This window comes from Ursus arctos, chromosome X, assembly GCF_023065955.2.
Source record: "Ursus arctos isolate Adak ecotype North America chromosome X, UrsArc2.0, whole genome shotgun sequence".
Taxonomy (NCBI): Eukaryota; Metazoa; Chordata; class Mammalia; order Carnivora; family Ursidae; genus Ursus; species Ursus arctos.
In genome coordinates this window covers 79498151-79517405 of record NC_079873.1, presented here as the reverse complement: position 1 = coordinate 79517405, position 19255 = coordinate 79498151, and the positions used below count along the sequence as shown (strand labels likewise).

General features: G+C 44.5%; 1 protein-coding gene across 1 annotated transcript in view; it reads left to right on the top strand.

Annotated features, from left to right (window-relative positions):
• Positions 1-12167: 12167 nt before the first annotated feature.
• NXF3 (nuclear RNA export factor 3) overlaps positions 12168-19255 on the top strand; it is a 60279-nt gene continuing 53191 nt past the window's right edge. Inside the window, exons 1-3 of the mRNA XM_048213802.1 lie at positions 12168-12215; positions 12492-12595; positions 14749-14889. Of these exons, the coding sequence (XP_048069759.1) occupies positions 12168-12215; positions 12492-12595; positions 14749-14889 (293 nt within the window). The remainder of the gene's footprint in view (positions 12216-12491; positions 12596-14748; positions 14890-19255) is intronic.

Genomic DNA, 19255 nt, shown 5'->3' with positions numbered 1-19255 from the left:
GCAGAAATTTCTAACACAGGGCACTGGTGTAGAATATGACAACTTTTATCCAGGAAGGGTGTGGAAAACGAAAACACACGAGATACATTTCCTTGTATTAAAAAAAAACTATATGGTTAAAACTCAAGATGATAAAGATGCTTGCCTATAAAGGGACAGAGGAGCAGCCCAGCATCCAAGCCGATGATGTATATTCTCTAAAAAACAAAACACAGATTCACAGACTCCATGCACTGGAAAAGGCAAGAAACAATGACCCAACCCAGTAGCAATGAGCAACTCTAGTCCCCAGACTGAATCCTCCAAGCACATTTCCCACTAAATGCTGATTCCAGGTCTAGGTTGGGGTTGTTCCAGGTGAGTGTGGACTGAACTCTCATACCAGAAAGCAAAAAGAGTCAGAAGCCAACCTGAAGGGGCTCCCACTGGCCAACGATAGAGCAATTATTGAAAACATTAATGACTACAATACACTAAAACACATCAAATACAGGAACATCCCCGAATTCATGATGAGAATCTAAAAAAACAGGAAGAAGAAGAAGAACAACAACAACAACAACAAAGCCAACTCATTGTCACCTCTGAGGATCCTAGGGAAACAACTCATTATTTTAGACAGTGGAAATATTGCAAAAGAACTAAGCATTCACCTTACCCTCCCGTGCTTACTCTACTTAAGCATAACCTAATAGTCGATGAGGAGAAGTTTCTTTTATAGCGGAACATGCAGAAGAAATCAAAGAAGTAGTACATCACACTTTTGTAACCTTACTGAAATGCAGTTCTAGGCAACAACCATCAGAGGCTGTGAAAAATGTGAAGTGAAAAGCAGATGGAAGATTTTGTACTGGCTGGATCAGGCTGACAACAACTGAGCCCAGTGATCAATGTCATCATCAGAGGAAGAGAAATAACCAGACACTACTAGGCTCCTGGTGTAAGGCTATGAGAAGTCCACCACCACATCTGAGGTACTCTTTCCCAAAGACCCAAATCTGAGCAAGCCTCTAAATCTAATTAGTGCTTTATTTATTTTTTAAAGATTTTATTTATTTATTTATTTGTCAGAGAGAGAGAGAGAGAGAGAGAGAGCACAAGCAGGGGAAGCTGCAGGCAGAGGGAGAAGCAGGCTCCTTGCTCAGTGGGCAAGGAGCCTGACACGGGACTCGATCCCAGGACTCTGGGATCATGACCTGAACCGAAGGCAGCCGCTCAACTGACTGAGCCACCCAGGCGCCCCTAATTAGTGCTTTAAAGGAAAGAGGGAAGCCATAGGAATGTAATAAACACAATAAGGTTACGATTGGCAAAATCCAGAACGCAAACTCCACAGGACAAAGATCCAGTTTCTTAAGTAAATGAATTGGAAGGTTCTAAAAAGGACTGAAAGAGACTAAACACTTCAGAAGGAGTTAAGTTTAAGAGAAATGAAAACAGAGAAATTGAAATTAACACCACAATGGGATACCACCAAAACAACAAAAACGAAAAAAGATGGAAAATACCAAGTGTTGGCGAGGATGTGGAGCAGGGCAGCTCTCACACGCTGCTGGTGAGAATGCAGGTTAGAACAAACACTTTGAAAAACTGCTTCTCAGTATCTTCTGAACTCAACATGCACACACCTTATGACTTGGAAATGCCACTCTTTGGTACCTGCCCGAGAGAAAGGAAAGAAATGTCCACCCAAAGGATATGTACGAGAATGTTCAGAGCCCCATTATCATAATAAGTCCTAATAGGGAAAATACCCAAATCCCATGCCACATACATAGGTTGTGAAATAGCCACACAATGCAGTACTCTACTGCTGTGTCAGTCCCAGCCTATTGATAGTGATGCTATCGCTGTCGATACCGCAAGGGCCAGCCTATTGATAGTGGCTAGGAATGCCTGAGGCACTCGTCTGCACCCATATTACTCATGGACCCCAGAGACATTTCCCCCACAGGGGCCAATCTTGTGGCTGGACTGGCCCTTGTGGTTCTTCCTTGTGGTTTATTATGATTGCATTATTATTGCAGGATGTGCTTTAGCAAAAGACCACCAGGGAACTTTGAGGAACAAGATTTATTACTCACAGATCTGGGATGGTACATGCAACACCCGAGGGTACACAGAATGTGATTGTTGGGGGAGCAGAGAGAAAGAGAGAGAGAGAGAGAGAGAGAGAGAGAGCAAGTATGGACCTGGGATGTGCCTTTATTAGGGTTTGAGACCGGGGTGTTTAGGGTCTTGTGGGCTGAGTCTTTATTGGCTAATTTAAAGCATAACAGCAGGAATTAGGACATGGGAAGGGAGAAGTGGGGTCACTCAAGGGCTCAGTTATCTAGGTTACCCAGGGCTTTCTGAAAGAGGGATCTTCATGGGTGGAGGTGGCCTAGTTCCTTACCTGGTTGTTGTGCTATTAGCTGTGTCATACAGCTGGAAAGTGTTTATTCTAGATGGATGGAGAGAGAGAGGAAAATCAGCACTTCCTTTCCTTTTATTTTAAGGTACTTAGCATCTATGATGGTTATTATAAGTGTCAGCCTGACTTTCCACAGTACCCAGGTATTTGCTCAGACATTATTGTGGATGTTTCTGTCAGTATTTTTGAATGAGAATAACGTTTAAATTGATGACTTTGCATAGATCATAATGTGGGTGGGCCTCATCCACTGATGGTTGAAAGACTGAAGAGAACAAAAGATTGACCTCCCTCGAGCAAGGATGAACTGGGTAGGCAGCAGACGGCCTTCCACCTCCATAATTGTGTGAGCCAATTTCTTCGAATCTGTCTATACCTGTATCTATCTATCTGTCTATCTCTATCTCTATCTATCATCTATCTGTGGTCTCTATATATTATCTATGTATCTATCTACACATACACACACAACACATCCTATGGGCTCTATTTCTCTGGGGAATGCTGACTAATACAGTGTCTTCTTATAGGACCTGCAGGGTAACCTCAGACAAATATGCATCCTCTGAGCCCTTGAAAAGTGACTTACTAAACGTAGAAACAAAGCTGATGCTATGTCTGATGGACCGGCAGCTGAGTGCATGACAGGAGACATGCCTGGCCACAGTGGCAGACCTAACCCACTAATTCTAGACGACACTCCATCGGACCACACTTGCCAAAGGGGATCAGGCCAGCCCTGTCTGCCAACTAGGGAGGCTGCAGGCATAGGGAAGTGTGAATCCCATCTGGAAAGGCACTCTGAGTTAATAAAAGGGAAAAAAAAATTCACCATGGAAGTCCAAGGAATTATCTTAACAGCCAAGTTGTCTAATGCGTATTAACTGAGATGGTTATTAACTCTTCTATTTTTATAATTATTACCCTTGCTGTTTTTATTAAATAATCACCACCTAGCACATGGCAAAATGCTTCTGAAGCATAGTTTTCACCCAAAAAACTATGTTGAGTTTTCAACAGATTCTGTGAGTCACCGCAGGGAGTTAATTTTGTTTGTTGGGGTTTTTTTTAGAGTGCCAAGAGATCCCGGCCTAATATGAACCACCATGGGTTGACATAGTTCAACACATGTCTTTTTCTTCTTGCTAAGTGTACTGGTTAGGAATGTGGGCTCTGAAGGTAGACTAGGTCTAAACCCTAGTTCTGCCACTTATAAACCGCGTAAGTGTGAATACCTTACTTCTCCTTACAGTCACTGGATTGGCTCCTGCCTTCCCATTCCACTTCATCTCCTACCGTCTGCACTGTGTCTGCCAAGCTCCAGCCCCCTGTGGTTTTTGTCTGCTCCTGGAACAACTGGTACTCACACACAATGCTGTGTGTACACAAAAAGGCCTGCCTGGGCCCGGCTTTTTCTCATTGTTCAGGACTCAGCTCAAAGGCACTTCCTGAGAAAGAGCCTCATTGACAACTCCATTTATAGTCATCCCTGACCAGTCATTTTCTATGTTATTCATGTGTTCGTTTTTCTTAAGGCACAAATCCCCATATGGAATTTCCCCACTTCTTGATTTTTCTGCTTATTGTCAGTGTTCCCAAACTGGAACGAAAGTTCCTGGAACCTTTCCTATCTTGTTCTCTGTGCTGTGTCCCCTGTTTCTTGTTCAGTGCCTCACATATAAATCACTGACTATATATTACTTACAAGAAGGAATTGATACCTATGAGACACACTGGAGAAGACACAGGTATTTAGAACGGAAAGAAGGGCGGGAGAAGTTGACAAGGAAATTAACATCAAAGAATTCAAATTTTTAATGAGTGTTTGTTGCAGATCCACAGTAGTACATTTCAGACTTGGAGGGGCACCAGAAACAACTATAGAGATCACTCAAAATGTAGACACTTCCCATTCCACCTCCCTGTTTTTGATTCAGCAGACTTAGGGTGGGCCCAGGAATCTTGCGATTTAACGCTCTCTGGTGATTAATGAAGTGGTCTGAGAACCACACTTGGAGAAATCCTGACCTAAACAGCTGACATTTGTGTGGCGGTAATGTGATGGCTACCATGCAGAGTTCTGTGGTATCTGGGGAGTGTCTGTTAGTATAATTACTCAAAAGGGCACCGGTCTTTCCCTCCCACCTATGACCACAGATTCCTTTCCCACAGGGGATCACACTTAAAGTCCACAATATGCCTGAGTGGTTGGAACATTGGGTATTGTTATCTTGTTGTACAGATGAGGCTGGTGGAAGGGTCATGACTTAACTAAAGCGCCCCAATGATGGGATCCTGATCTCGTCACTCTTGCTCCAGCAACTTTTCTAGCACACTGGGCATCGCACCTGGTTCTTCTCTATTGCTTCCTGTTTCTGGGGCTCAGAGTCCACACACTTCTCTGCTGTTCCACTAGAAGGGAGAGGCAGGGGATCAGAGAGCACATGGAATAGAGAAGGAAGGGAGAGGAAGGGAGAGCACACGAAAGGCAGGGGAAAGGGGCGAGGATGTGCTTGCCTGTCCCCACTCAGGTCACTGGAAGCTGTGCAGTGACACTGTGCTCCTCCCCAGCTCCATCCCACAGCCCCCTCCTGCACACAGCAGTGACACCGAAGCTCTCACATCATGGAAATGTGGGCTCATCCCTGCTTGCTGTTCCATGTCCAAGTAGTCTCTCTAGCAGTCCTGGTAGGGTGTTAATATCAGAGGCATCACATTGACAGAATGAAGGCGCCAAAGCTGGGGAGGGGCACCTAATAATATTTGCCGAGGGCTTTCTAGAAGCCACACATTGCAGAGTTGTTATTTCTCAGACTTTCTCACTTCACATCCTCAAAGTAATCCTCTGAGGTGGCATCATTACTTCCTCTCTACACAGGGAGAAATAGGCAGGCTCAGAGAGCAAAGTACATATTCAAAGAAGTCCAGGCAGGCGTCGAACGGACACAGAGGCCAACTTGAAGAGCTGCCCAATTTGAGCATCAAAATACATAGTTAGAGTCACAGATGCTAACACTTTGGGACAAATAGGAGTCTATGGGTCATACTGACATAACTACTTGAATAAACGCATAGCTCAGTAAGCCTTAGAGGAGAAGGGAAAGTCTACCATACAGTCAAATGCCAACAAATAAATCTAGAAGGAATGACAGAATTAGAAAAGCAACATTTGACCACTATCACAGTAACAAGTGATTCAGGCAAGAGGCCTGAATGGAAGCTCAGTCAGCACTAAATCCCACGGCAGGCACAGTCACCACGACAGCCATGCCTGCCCAGGAGCGCTGGAAAAACAATAAGCCACCATCACTTTGTTTTCATTGCTCGTATGTATTACGATCTGTATAGCACAGGCATGATGTGCAGTGATTAACCCCACCTATTTCTCAAAATAGATCCTCCTAGCCGCTTTACCGACATACACATACATACATGCAAAAAACATACTTACGAATGTGCATACAGACCCAAATACATGCATGCTCTGTCCCACCCTCTTTTTCACTGTCCAAGTTCCCAGGAATTCATTGAAGTGGATTCACAGAAGGGTAATGAAGAAAACACCCAGAATTCAACAAACTCAATTCTAATCACACCTATCAAGTGGAAAGTTCTATAAGTACTTTCTTTTAGTGGCTGATTTTTCTGTAGATGACCTAAAGATCGCCTCTGGGACATTTTTCCATATCCTTGGGTTGGAAAGCTCAGTATTGCTAAGATGAAAATTGTTAGGATGAAAAATCCCCACACTCACCTATAGATTCAACACAATCCAAATCAAAATCCTAGTGTACTTTATCAGTATTTTTTTTGAAAATTTACAGCTGAATCTAAAATTCATGTAGAAATGGCAAAAAGATGTAGTCTATAAAAACAAATAGAAACCGTGATCCATATGATCACGCCATATACAAAAGCCTACTGAAAATGGATCATAGATCTCAGTATAAGACCTAAAGCTATAAAACATAGTAGAAAACACAGAAGAGGAAACCATGGGAGAAAATCCTTGTGACCTTGGCTTAGGTGAAGATTTATTAGATGCCACACTGAAACCGCAATACATAAATGAACAAATTGATAAGTTGGACTGCCTCAAAATGGAAAAAAACCCCACAAAACAACAACAACAACAACAACAACAACAACAACAACAACAACAACAAACGTCTGTTCTTCCAAAGACACTGTTGAGAGAATGAAGAGACAAGCCACTGACTGGGAGAAGAGTATTTGTAAATCATTTATCTGATAAAGGACCTGTATCCAAAATATGGAAAATCCCTCAAGAGTCAATAAGAGACCCTCCAATAAATAAATGGGCAAACAATTTGAACAAATACTTCACCCAAAAAATTATACAAATGGCAAATAGGCCCATGAGAAGATGGTCAACATCATTAGTTAGTAAGGAAATGTAAATTAAAACTACAGTTAACTATCACCACAGCCCTGTGAGAATGACCAACATTAAAAATACTGACCATACTAAGCATCGTGGAGGATGGAACCTTCATACACTGCCGGTGGGAATGAAAAAGGATACAACCGCTTTGGAGTTAGTTTGGTAGCTTCTTACCTTGTTCATCTTACATCTACCATATGACCCAGCCATTGAGCCCCCAAGTATTTACCCTACAGAAAGAAAGCATGTGTCCATGTAAAGATTTGCACACAAATGTTCATACCAGTTTTACTGAAAAGAGCTTCAAGCTGAAAACAACCCACATGTCCATCACCAGGCGAACGGTTGAAACGAGTTGTGATATATACATATAATGGACTATCATTCAGCAACAAAAAGGAACTATCCGCACATGCAACAAAAGGATAGATCTACAAATAGGCTGAATGAAAGAAGCCAGAAAACAAGAGCACATTCTGTACAATTTTATTGACATTAAGTTATTAAAAAAGAAAAAGAAATTGATGGTGACAGAAGTTCAGTGGTTGCCTGGGACCAGGGAGAGGTCCAGGGGAGGGAGCTGGAGGCCAGAGGAGGGTGGGTGAGGAGATTACAGATGGTCATGGGGAAGCTTTTTGGGGTGATGGGTATGTTTACTATCTCGACTGCAGTATTGGTTTCACGATGCATACGTATGGGAAACTTTATTAAAGAAGGTACTTCAAACGCGTGTAGGGCATTGCATGTCAATCATATGCCAGTAAAGCATTTGGAATATATTTGAATATTTCCAAGTCTTTAATGCGGTTAAATTAACCAGGAGCGTGATTCCCATTAATACGTTCTTGTCGTATTAACACCTCCACACTACGTCTTACCAAATTGGTCTGCACCACATACGACCAAAATAGAAGTTATCATTTGCAATGGGGTACACAGAAATATTTAATGAGAGTTGATGCACATGTTCTTCTGCAGTACAGAACTGAAAATTATTGTTTCTTGGGAAATAATCGTGACATTTTAGAATACCTGGTTATTTTAGGGAACATGGCTGAGTATCATTATAATAGGGCGAGCTCTAGAGTAATTATTATTTTTGAAAATACTAGATTCTTGTAACTGACATTTTAAACTAACACTGGGAAACTCTGGCATTTAAAATGTTTCATTATACAATGGATAAAAACGTGGTGAGCAGGGAAGAATCCATGCTACAATCACAAATGGCTAGAAAAACAATCTATCCAAATGCTTATTTCAAGACCTATCTGAGAGACACATGGGAATCACTGGTTATTATTTGCACATCCAGCAAAATATATGTAAATTTATCGTAAATGCACATTAGGCAATTTCTTTCCTCAGGCTATAGAATTCATTGCTTTTGCACAAGTAGGGCATTTCCATGATGGGCGTCAGGCCTACTACATAGCCCATAGCTGCTGATGGAAAGAAATTCCACCTGCTAAACCTCTTCTCCCATGATGAAGACCAAAGTAGCATCTCTACGTTTGGGCTAGCTCGTGAACCTCACAGGAGCTATTGCACAGCCTGCATTTGTTCAGGTCTATGCACTCACTCGTGCCAGACGTCATATTCCACCAGGAGAGTGAAGTGTTGGGGTCTCCTGAAGACTGCTGCCCTTGAATCTGGAGCAGATGGTTCTGCAGCCATCAGGCCACAGATTCTCAGAACCTGCCTCCTTGGGGCACCTGATATGAGCTCAGCCACCAGCAGGAAGAGCTGCGCAGAGAGAGATGGATCCAGCAATCACCGTGCTTTACTGGTGTAAGTAACTATGTGCCCAGCACCATGCTAGGCTCTAGGTTAGTGACAATGACACTGATTCAGTTGGGTCCTGATCAATACAACTTCATGTTATAATGGACTTCTCACAGCGCCTTTTACTTCTCCTTTCTTCTTCCTCCCTCCTCCGACAACAAAGTTGAAAACAGTAACAGGCGTCCTGAATTCATACAGGCATTCACGATCCGGCAGTAAGCACAGGGCAATGGGCTTGCTCATTTGTATCACTGACTGTTCTCGGGGATCTTGTGGTGAAGCATTCTCATCCCCATTGTACAGAGGAGGAAGCTGGGGCTCAGAGAAGGTCGTTAGCTGTAATACCTCTAGTGCCTGCTGGCTTTAGAAGGAAAGCAGCTCCAGGCACCTCTGGGGCAGGACCCACACTCACTGGGGTCAACGGGAGACCCCAGTGGCTTTACCTACAAGACAGCCAGGTCACCAGTCCCCAAAGCGGGAAAGAGGCGACTTGGATCTGGATGCCTTTGTCTCCCCACACCCCAGGGCAGTTCAGCCCCCACTGCGGGACCCACGCCCTCAGCGGAGTCCCAAACACCTGAAGGTGGGACCTGCTCTTCTGGAAAGGCTCTGTCTGCTTCTACAGAAAAGTCGTCAGGGGTCACCACATTGATGTTGGGTTTCTATGGCAACCGTGATGCAGGCTGGTCCTTTACAGCGGAAACGTATTTGCAGCCCTCCTTACCCCCCCCCACGTACCCCCCCCTTCCCCGCCCCGCTTTCCCTTGAAAGGAAAACACCATAACTCTTCAGGACACCACATGAGAAAGCATGGCAATTAGAGGCTCTAGCCTGGGACCTGGGCAACTGGTTTACAGTGAGACAGGAGGGGAGAATTATCAGTACACAGAAACCCAGGGAGGTGCCCCAGGGTTCTTGGAGATGAGCTAGCCCTAGGAGGGTGAGCATGTGAAATCAAGGCCATGTGAAGCAGTCTCTGTGGCAGAAAACCAAGAGATTGTTTATAATCACATGATGGAATGACCTAGGAACACAGAAAAATGTCATTTAAAGAAACATTCAGAGGTGCTTCAGGGCAGCAGCCCTAGAATGATACAATTATTCAATAGGCAGAAACCTACTTTCTGAACCATACAACAGTCTCTGTGGTGGAAATTCTTTTTTTTTTTTTTAATTTTTTATTATGTTATGTTAGTCACCATACAGTACATCCCAAGTTTTTGATGTAAAGTTCGATGATTCATTACTTGCGTATAACACCCAGTGCACCATGCAATATGTGCCCTCCTTACTACCCATCACCAGCCTATCCCGATCCCCCACCCCCCTCCCCTCTAAAGCCCTCAGTTTGTTTCCCAGAGTCCATAGTCTCTCATGGCTCATTCCCCCTTCTGTTTACCCCCCCTTCCTTCTTCCCTTTCTTCTTCTACCGATCTTCCTACTTCTTATGTTCCATAAGTGAGTGAAACCATATGATAATTGTCTTTCTCTGCTTGACTTATTTCGCTTAGCATTATCTCCTCCAGTCCCGTCCATGTTGCTGCAAATGTTGTGAAATCATTCTTTTTGATGGCTGAGTAATATTCCATTGTGGTGGAAATTCTTATCCTCCATTCCTGGTATTGTCTTCCATGTGGAGGGACACCCATGATGAAAGCAGCTCTACAGTCTTTATAATCCACTTCTTCTCTAGTGTGGGAATCACTTACCTCATTTGTGACTTTGCAGTGGGAAACCCACATCCCAGGCCCTCTCCCTTCAAAATTCTTGTAGCAAGCTGTCTTTATAGAGCACCGGTTTGCTCTGCTCTCAGGGGTGGGTAATAGAATCACAGCTCTTCTCCTGTTTTCTGTGTCTTGCTGGCCCCTCAACTATACCTATGGTCTGTTTCAAAATGCTTTTGTCTTAACCAAGAAACAGACTCTTGACTATAGAGAACAAACTGATGACTACCAGAGGGGAGGTGGGTGGGGGTGATGGGTGAGATAGGTGATGGGGATTAAGGAGTGCACTTGTCAGTGATGCTCACCGGGTGACGTATGGAGTTGTCGAATCACTGTATTGTACACGTGAAACTAATACGGCACCGTACGTTAACTGTACCGGAATTAAAATAAAAACTTAAAGGTTTAAAAGATTCTTTTGTCTTGAAGGGTCTCCCAAAGCACACTTCTTCTCCCCATCTGAGCTCTGAACCAACTAAGAAGTAGGACAAAAGAGTGAAAAGAACAATGCATCGACTCCATTGCTTATAAAGGTGATATTGCAGAAAGTGGCTTAGATATGCAGGCAACTGGGCTTCCTTTTCATGAACCCCAGAATTATACTGACTTGGCCACCCAGCAGCGCTGCATGAGGTAGTCACAAAGGCCAAAGACTGCAATGCAGATCTCCCTGCTCTCTGGTGAAGGAGCCCTGTCTGTATGTGCTTGAAGAAAGTACCTTCCTTGCCAAAGGCTATCCCTGCGGCAGGAGAGTGTACCAGGAAACAATCCTTGAGAATCGCATTTCAAAGTGAATAAATAGCCCTTGTTCTGATCGCATACTCACCAAGGGATGTTCTGAAGATATGGCATTCCATGTGGTTCGTGGAGCCAACTGTAGCAACAGACTCTCAGCTCCTCAACACAGGAGATCGCAGTGGAAACTCATCTTACGAAGGGGGATTGGGGTTAGGTTCAAAATTCCAAGAGTGGGGTGAAAATTCATATACCATGGAAATCTCCTCTGGGAATCCCCTCAGGAAGGAACTGAAGAGATGTTCAGAAAACGATACCCACACATAAACCCACCTGCAGACCGTAGCCAAAACTGAAACGAAGTTCTACAAAGCCTTCAATGATCAGCAAATCCCTATTTTATCCGGTGATTACTGACCACAGAGAAAGAGGAAACGTACACCCAAAACACATGTCTTGGATATATATTCCTGCTTAACAAAGTCCCCCAAACAATGGTCATTTATCATCTCTCAGGAGTCGGTGTGTTGACTGCGCTCAGATGGGTGTTTTTGTGTTCCAAGCGGTTTCTGTCACCTGGGGCTACAGTCATCTGGAGGCTCCACTCAGGGGTAGTGCGTGCCGTCCGGGAGAGCTCACTCACATGGATGGTTGGTGCTGGTTGTCGCCTGGGGGCTCAGTTGGGGCCGTTCACCAGAGCACCTTGGTTCTCCTTACAGAACTCTCCCTGTACAGGGTTGCCAGATAGAATCAGGATAGCCAGTTATATTTGAATTCCAGAGAACTAACGGACAATTTTTAGTCTAAGTGTGTCACATGCAATGTGACTGTTTATCTGGAATTGAAATTCAATTTGGTGTCCTTTGTTTTTATTTGCTAAATCGGGAAACGCCCGGGGGGAAGAACCTGTGAGTTAATGACCATTGGAGATGACGCTCCCAACAGGGCAGGGCTGGGGAAAATGAGATCAGCCTGGCAATAAAGACAAAGCTGGTCATACCTGGTGTTGGTGGAATAAAGGGGAAACAGACGCGAGCGTACACATCGGTGCCAAACGGGCACATCCATTTTCCGAGGCCCGTATTATCATGGCTTAATAACGCGAATGGCGTTTGATACAGACGTCCTATTTCCACCAAAAAGGGAAGTTCAGGTGAGGCTTTAGGAAAATGATACCAGGGTGATTCTGACCTGCCATCTGCCTAAGGGGGCCCTGGCTAAAGGGGCAGGTGAGGTGCCCCATACATTTCTTGCTCTAGCGAGGAAATATAGCTAATGCTTATGGAGCAGATTGCATCACCACACCCAGTGGAACGTTCTTCATGTTAGTGGCCAGATTTAATCCTCAAGACAGCCTTGGTAGTGAGGTATTACTGCCCCCTCTTCATGGATGTCTGTGACTCTAAGTCACATGCTCCTGAGTACACAGATGGATGGCGAAGAAGTTGCTCAGCACCCCCACTTCCATGGATGGGACCCGGAAGCCTTGGCACCATTAGTTGCTGGTGACAGATCTTTAGAAAACGTATCAGGGTACCTACTGCTGAGGTGGTTAATCTCTGGTCTCTCTGTGCTTACCCTCCCTGCAGCAGGAAGCCAGGCTTGGTGCCCCTTTCCCTTGCCTCCAGGGAGGATTGGGTCAGGGCTGAGAGCAGAAGCTGCCTGAAGCCTGTGTTTCTTCCATCCTTTGTAAAGAAGTTGTGGTATCTATCTATCTATATCATCTATATCATCAGCTATATCTGTATCATCTGTATCTGTATCATATCTATATCTATCTGTCTATATAGAATTATTACTCACCCATAAAAAAGGATGAGGTCTTGCCATTTGCAACAACGTGGATGGACCAGAGGATAGTATGCTAAGTGAAGTAAGTCAGAGAAAGTCAACTACCATGTGATTTCACTTACATGCAGAATCTAAAAAACAAAGCAAACGAGGAAACAAACACAATGCAGAAACAGACTCATAAATACAGAGAACAAACTGATGGTTGCCAGGGCAGAGACGGTGGGGGGATGGGCAAGTGGGTGAAGGGGAGTGAGAGGTGCATGCTTCCAGTTATGGAATGAATAAGCCACAGGGGTGGAAGGTACAGCATGGGGAATATAACCAGTGATATTGTAATAGCATTGTACGGTGACAGATGGTAGCTATCCTTGTGGTCAGCATAGCGTAAGGTACAGACTTGTGAATCACTATGTGGTACACGTGAAACTAATGTAACATCATGTGTCGACCATACTTCAATAAAAAGAAAAGAAGGAAATCCTGCCCCCTCCACAAGAAAACTTAAACTTACGGTAAGCATTGGACTATTTGTACCTGTTATGGCGGGGAAGGCTTCCGAGGGCACAGGGAAGGAGAGGAAGGGAGATTTCTCCCACACAGAAATGAGGTCAGAGATCTACATGTCCCTCCAAGAGCAAGGACCTAGCACTGCTCCGTATGAACGCTTGTGGTGCTTCCATGGATGGTCCACTGAGGCTGGGCAACCAGTGGTGAGGCAGAGTTTCCTCTTTGTATCAAGGCGTCAGGGGGCCTGAAGACCCTGAGTCAGCTATGTGCGTGTCTTTTTTAAAGATTTTATTTATTTATTGGACAGAGAGAGTGAGGGAGGGAGAGAGAGAGAGAGAGAGAGCACGCACAAGTAGGCAGAGAGGCAGGCAGAGAGAGGAGGAGTAGCAGGCTCCCCACTGAGCAGAGAGCCCGACGGAGGGCTCGGTCCCTGGACCCCCGGATCATGACCTGAGCCGAAGGCAGATGCTTAACCGACTGAGCCACCCAGGCGCCCCTGAGTCAGCTGTGTTGATGGTCAGCTCAACCCTAAACAGTGTGGACAGATGAGTGATGATGGCAGGGGCCTCCCCCGGCTGTATCTAGATCCCACAAGTGGGACACTCACTCAACAACCCCTCTTGGTGATAATAATGATGGTGATGATAGTGATCATGATCATGATGAGGTAATGATGATGAGGAGGTCAGTGATGGCAGAAATGAAATCCTGCCCCTGCAGTGAAGGTACCTGGGTATGGGGACCTTCTGAATTGATTATTTTTCAAGCCGGCAGGTAGGGGCTCAGTCTGAGCAGGTGATTCTTCTGGGACAGATAATCTGGAGGGTAGGATGTTAATGTTCAGAAAAGTGATGTATGCAAGTGGTACTCTAAATTGTATCACCTTTAATCTTCACATTTATTTGAGTTGCCTATAATTAAAATCATAGTTCACAGCAGGGTGTAGGAAGTTAGGAGAAGCTGGGCAAATTGGGGAAACTGCTTTGTTAATGCCTGCTCAGTAAGGTAACCTGCATTTCACTAGAGCTTTCTCCCATTGTGTCCTGAAGCCACCAGGGCTCTGAATGTTCTAATCTCTCCTAAGTCCTCATATTTCATGCTGTCCAGGGTGTCGCCTATTTCTTTTATATAGCGAAATGTATTCGTTTTTAATTTTTTGTTATGTTCAGTTAGCCAGCACATAGTACACCATTAGTTTTTGATGTAGTAGTGTTCAAGGATTCATTAGTTGCGTATCCCACCCAGCGCTCATCACAACACCTGCCCTCCTTAATACACATCACCTGGTTACCCCCCCCTCCCCTGTAACCCTCAGTTTGTTTCCCGGAATCCAGAGTCTCTCATGGTTTGTCTCCCTTTCTGATTTCTTCCCGCTTTCTACCCAGATGTCCTGAAAGCTGCCTGGGTGGGTTTTCACCACAGCCCCTCCCTCCCGCCTTCCTGCTCAACGATGTTCAAGCTGCAGTTCAGGCTTTTGTCACCAGGTGGCATCGACGTACTTCCACCGTCAATTTCTCTGCAAAGAGGTTTGTTTATTCAAGGAGCAAGAAAACACAACACCTACCCTTAAGACCCAGCCTGTGAACCAACGAATAGAATATTTTAAATTCTGTCTGATAGAACTGATGGGTGTGAAAGAAGACTGTAAAAACAACAACAACTACAACAACAACAACAACAACAACACCTATACCCCAGGACATGCATAAGATGAAACACGGGTGACAGTGGTGCACTATGGCAGTAGGCGGCAGGTGGGCTAAGGGCAGGGCAGGACAGGTGGGAGGTGTCTGAGAGAGAATGGGGAGCAGGAGCAGTGTCTGGGCAGCCTGTACAGGCGTGGGGTGGTGGAGGGTGAAAGCCCTGATCTCTGGGAGGGACTCCCCACAGTGTGGACACGTCAACCTGCAATGAGGAAGGAAGAAATACATCGATAAAAAACGCGATATAGATTTGGGGCCAACAGCAATTGGAACTGCTTTAATGCACATATGAATTTTCCCAACAGAATCTGTATCTCAGTAAACCAACGATTCCAAAAATTTTCTTATTCTTTGCAAACTGCGCTGGGTTCCTCTGAGAAAGAAAAATGGAGATGGATGCCACTTGGTGGCCAGAGCTGGGATTGCAGCTCCGAGGCATGGACCAGGGGTCTCCGCAAGGAGGAGGGAAAGACGAAGTTTGTGATCTTGGTTGAGTGGTTTCAGCCAGAGTTTTCGGGAATGTTTCGCTTCGTGGCAGTAATTCCTCGGTGTGCATCATTTTCTGGGATCTCTAAATCTGAGATCAGAATCCATCCCCTGTGTGAACTGAGGATAGAGCTACACTTTTGAGGTGGGGTGATTGAGCCAGAGGAGGCATAGACACACACACACACACACACACACACACACACACACACACACACAGACACAGAGTAATTCAATTTTGAAATCTACTTTGTTCTCCTATAACATTGAATATAATGAGTGCCTATGAAGTGAAGAATGTATGTGCACATCCATGTGCACTCTTGTCTTCATTGTCAAAAGGGACTTTTGGGTGAATACCCATGGTGCTACAGGATCAGGGGAGTGTAAAATGCTCAATTCTCAAGCCTTAGAAACTCATCTTCTTTCTTTTTTTTTTTTTTAAGATTTTATTTATTTATGTGACAGAGAGACAGCCAGCGAGAGAGGGAACACAGCAGGGAGAGTGGGAGAGGAAGAAGCAGGCTCCCAGCAGAGGAGCCCGATGTGGGACTTGATCCCGGAACGCCAGGATCACACCCTGAGCCAAAGGCAGACGCTTTAACGACTGCGCTACCCAGGGACCCTAGACACTCGTCTTCTAAAAGCAGTCCTGCTCTGTGTCCTCTAGAGAGGGCGAAGGATGCAACCTCATTCCCATCCTGCCATTTATCTGGAGAGGTGATGTAGGTTCTGTGAACCTGAGCTTTGCCACCTGTGCCGTGGGACTCAGGAGACCTTTGTCACACAGCTGTCCCAAGGGGAAAATGAGAGAACCTGCTCAGGGTCTGTGGCATGTAGTGGGACTTCAAGGGCCCTTTAGAAGTTGAAACGTAGCAGTAGGGGCTGGCTGAGCTTCAGGGCTAAGGCAGGCATGGTGAAAAGGTATTTCTCATCGTTTCTCCTAATGAAAATATAGATATCTTTAGGAAGGACGCAAATATTTCTCTGATATGCCTTGCGTTTAAAGTCTTAAAGACAGAAGGATCCCTGGTTTCTTGGGTGAATCAGAAGCTTATAAGCAATGCTCAACATCAAGCTTCTCGGCAGACCCCAAACCAGCTCCCTGTGCTGGGAAGACGGGCCTGCTTATTCGTTTATTGTGTGTTTGTTCCTTTGTTTTTTATTGAAGTGCAAGTGACACCCAATATTACAGTAGTTTTAGGTGTACAACATAGTGATTCAACAACTATGCACATTACAAAATGCTCAGCGCTGTAAGTGTAGTCACCCTCTGTCACCATACACAGTTATTACAATATTATTGACTCTGTTCCCTGTGCCACACTTTTCATCCCCAGGGCTTGTTTGTTTTATAACTGCCAATTTGTATCTCTTAATCCTCTTCCTGTATTTTGCCCATCCTCCCACCCCTCCCCTCTGGCAACCACCAGTTTATTCTCTGTATTTATGAGTCTGTTTCTCTCTTGCTTTGTTTGTTCATTTGTTTTCATTTTTCAGATTCCAAATATAAGTGAAATCGTATGGCATCTGTCTGTTTGTCTGACTTGTTGTACTTAGCATAATGCCCTCTAAGTCCACCCATGTTATTGTGAATGGCAAGATTTCATCCTCTTTTTGTGGCTGAGTAATATTCCATTGTGCGCGTGTGTGTGTGTGTGTGTGTGTGTGTATACACAATACATGTAATACACCCCCACACATGTATGTCACATCTTCTTTATCCATTTATCTATCGCTGGACACTTGGGTTGCTTCCATATCTTGCCTGTTAACAATTAATGATGCAGTAAGACAGGCCTGTTTTTAACTCACCTGGTGACCTCAACGATAGGGCACATCAGGGCAGCAAGTTGTGGTGTTTGCCTAACTGCTGCTCCTGGACTGCTCCATAGGTTAATACATTTTACAGGAGTATTCTGGACTAGTCCTGGAGTCACCACTGCAAGAGTCTTCAGATCATGCATTATCCAACCGTGTCACACCAGAATTTCAGCCAACTGCTGTCTCCCTGAGAGGGAGAAAACCAAGATTTACTAGCATTTCTTCAACATACAATTGCCCGTTCTTTCATTCACTAATAAGTACGTATATATTTGGGCTTAGAACCCACACCGTCCATCGAAAAGCGTTTCACTAATTTTGTAGTGTAAATAAGAGGGTAAGAAGGAAAGAGCGTAAATCTGGAAAATTCAAGGGTTAAATCTGAGACAAAATAACTCCTTCACATTAACTTTTAAACTTGCTCAGACTTCAGGGCGTTGAAGATTAAAAAATAATCCCTCCTCTGACCCCTAATTCCCATGCAGGCATAAGCCGCTCACTCTGTCTCTCCATCTCTCTGTCTCTCCATCTCTCTCTCTCTTCATCTCTCTCTCTCACACTCTCTCTCTTCCCCTTCAAAATCAAAGTTCCAGAAAGAGATTTTTACATTCCCTGGTAACATTCTTCACTTCCCACTGAATCCTTATCTGACTACTTCTGTCCTCATGATTGCAATGACTCACTCTCACTAAGGCCACAAGCCACCTTATTCTCACTAGGTCCAGATTATTGTATAAATATATCAACATACTGACTATTAATTTTACTGACCTCCTCATAATGGTGCTGTGAGCACTGAATTTGACAATACATTAAAAAAATCTTGGTGATAAGAAATTTTAGCTGTATTTGTTCCATTTCGCGTATCTTTATTGACATTACTGTATCCACAGGCATGAAGAAAAGATAGGATATTGTCTGAGGATTATTCACAATGACATATGGGGTGTGGTGTACTGAGTGTGGTAGTTGCCTAGGACCCCATAACAAATCTCCACAAATTCTGTGGTTTGAGATGTCAAAAATGTATCCTCTCATAGTTCTGAAGAACAGAAGTCCAAAATCAAGGTGTCAGGCAGGGCCATACGCCCTCCCTCTGAAGGCTCTAGGGCAAAATTCATTCTCAACTCTTCCAGTGTCTGGTGGCTCCTGGCTTTCTGTGGTCTGTGGCAGCATAACTCCAACCTCTGCCCCGTCTTCACATGGCCTTCTTCCCTGTGTGTGAAACCTGTCTCTTGTTTCTAAGGACGACAGTCATTGGATTTAGGGACCACTCTAAACCCAAGATGATTTCATCTCAAGATCCTTAACTACATGCGCACAGACCTTGTTTCCAAATAAGGTCTCACCATATGTTCAGGGCTTGGGGTTTGGACATATCTTGTTCTGGACATAAATCAATCAACTACAGCGATACGCAGGTTAAAACAACTAACATGAGCTATTACCTTGTGTATAGAAATATGCAAGGGGCGCCTGGGTGGCACAGCGGTTAAGCGTCTGCCTTCGGCTCAGGGCGTGATCCCGGCGTTATGGGATCGAGCCCCACGTCAGGCTCCTCCGCTATGAGCCTGCTTCTTCCTCTCCCACTCCCCCTGCTTGTGTTCCCTCTCTCGCTGGCTGTCTCTATCTCTGTCGAATAAGTAAATAAAATCTTAAAAAAAAAGAATTAAAAAAAAAAGAAATATGCAAATACATGCATATGTGCATAAACACATAAATACCTGTGTAAGAAAGACGATAATGCGCTCGGGAAGAATATAATGTAGAATGAAACATTCAGAGGCTGTCTTTGGGTTGTATGTTTTGGGGTGATGTTTTCTCCCCCTCACTTCTATATTATCTACTTTACCTAAAATAAATACCAATTGCTCTTGCA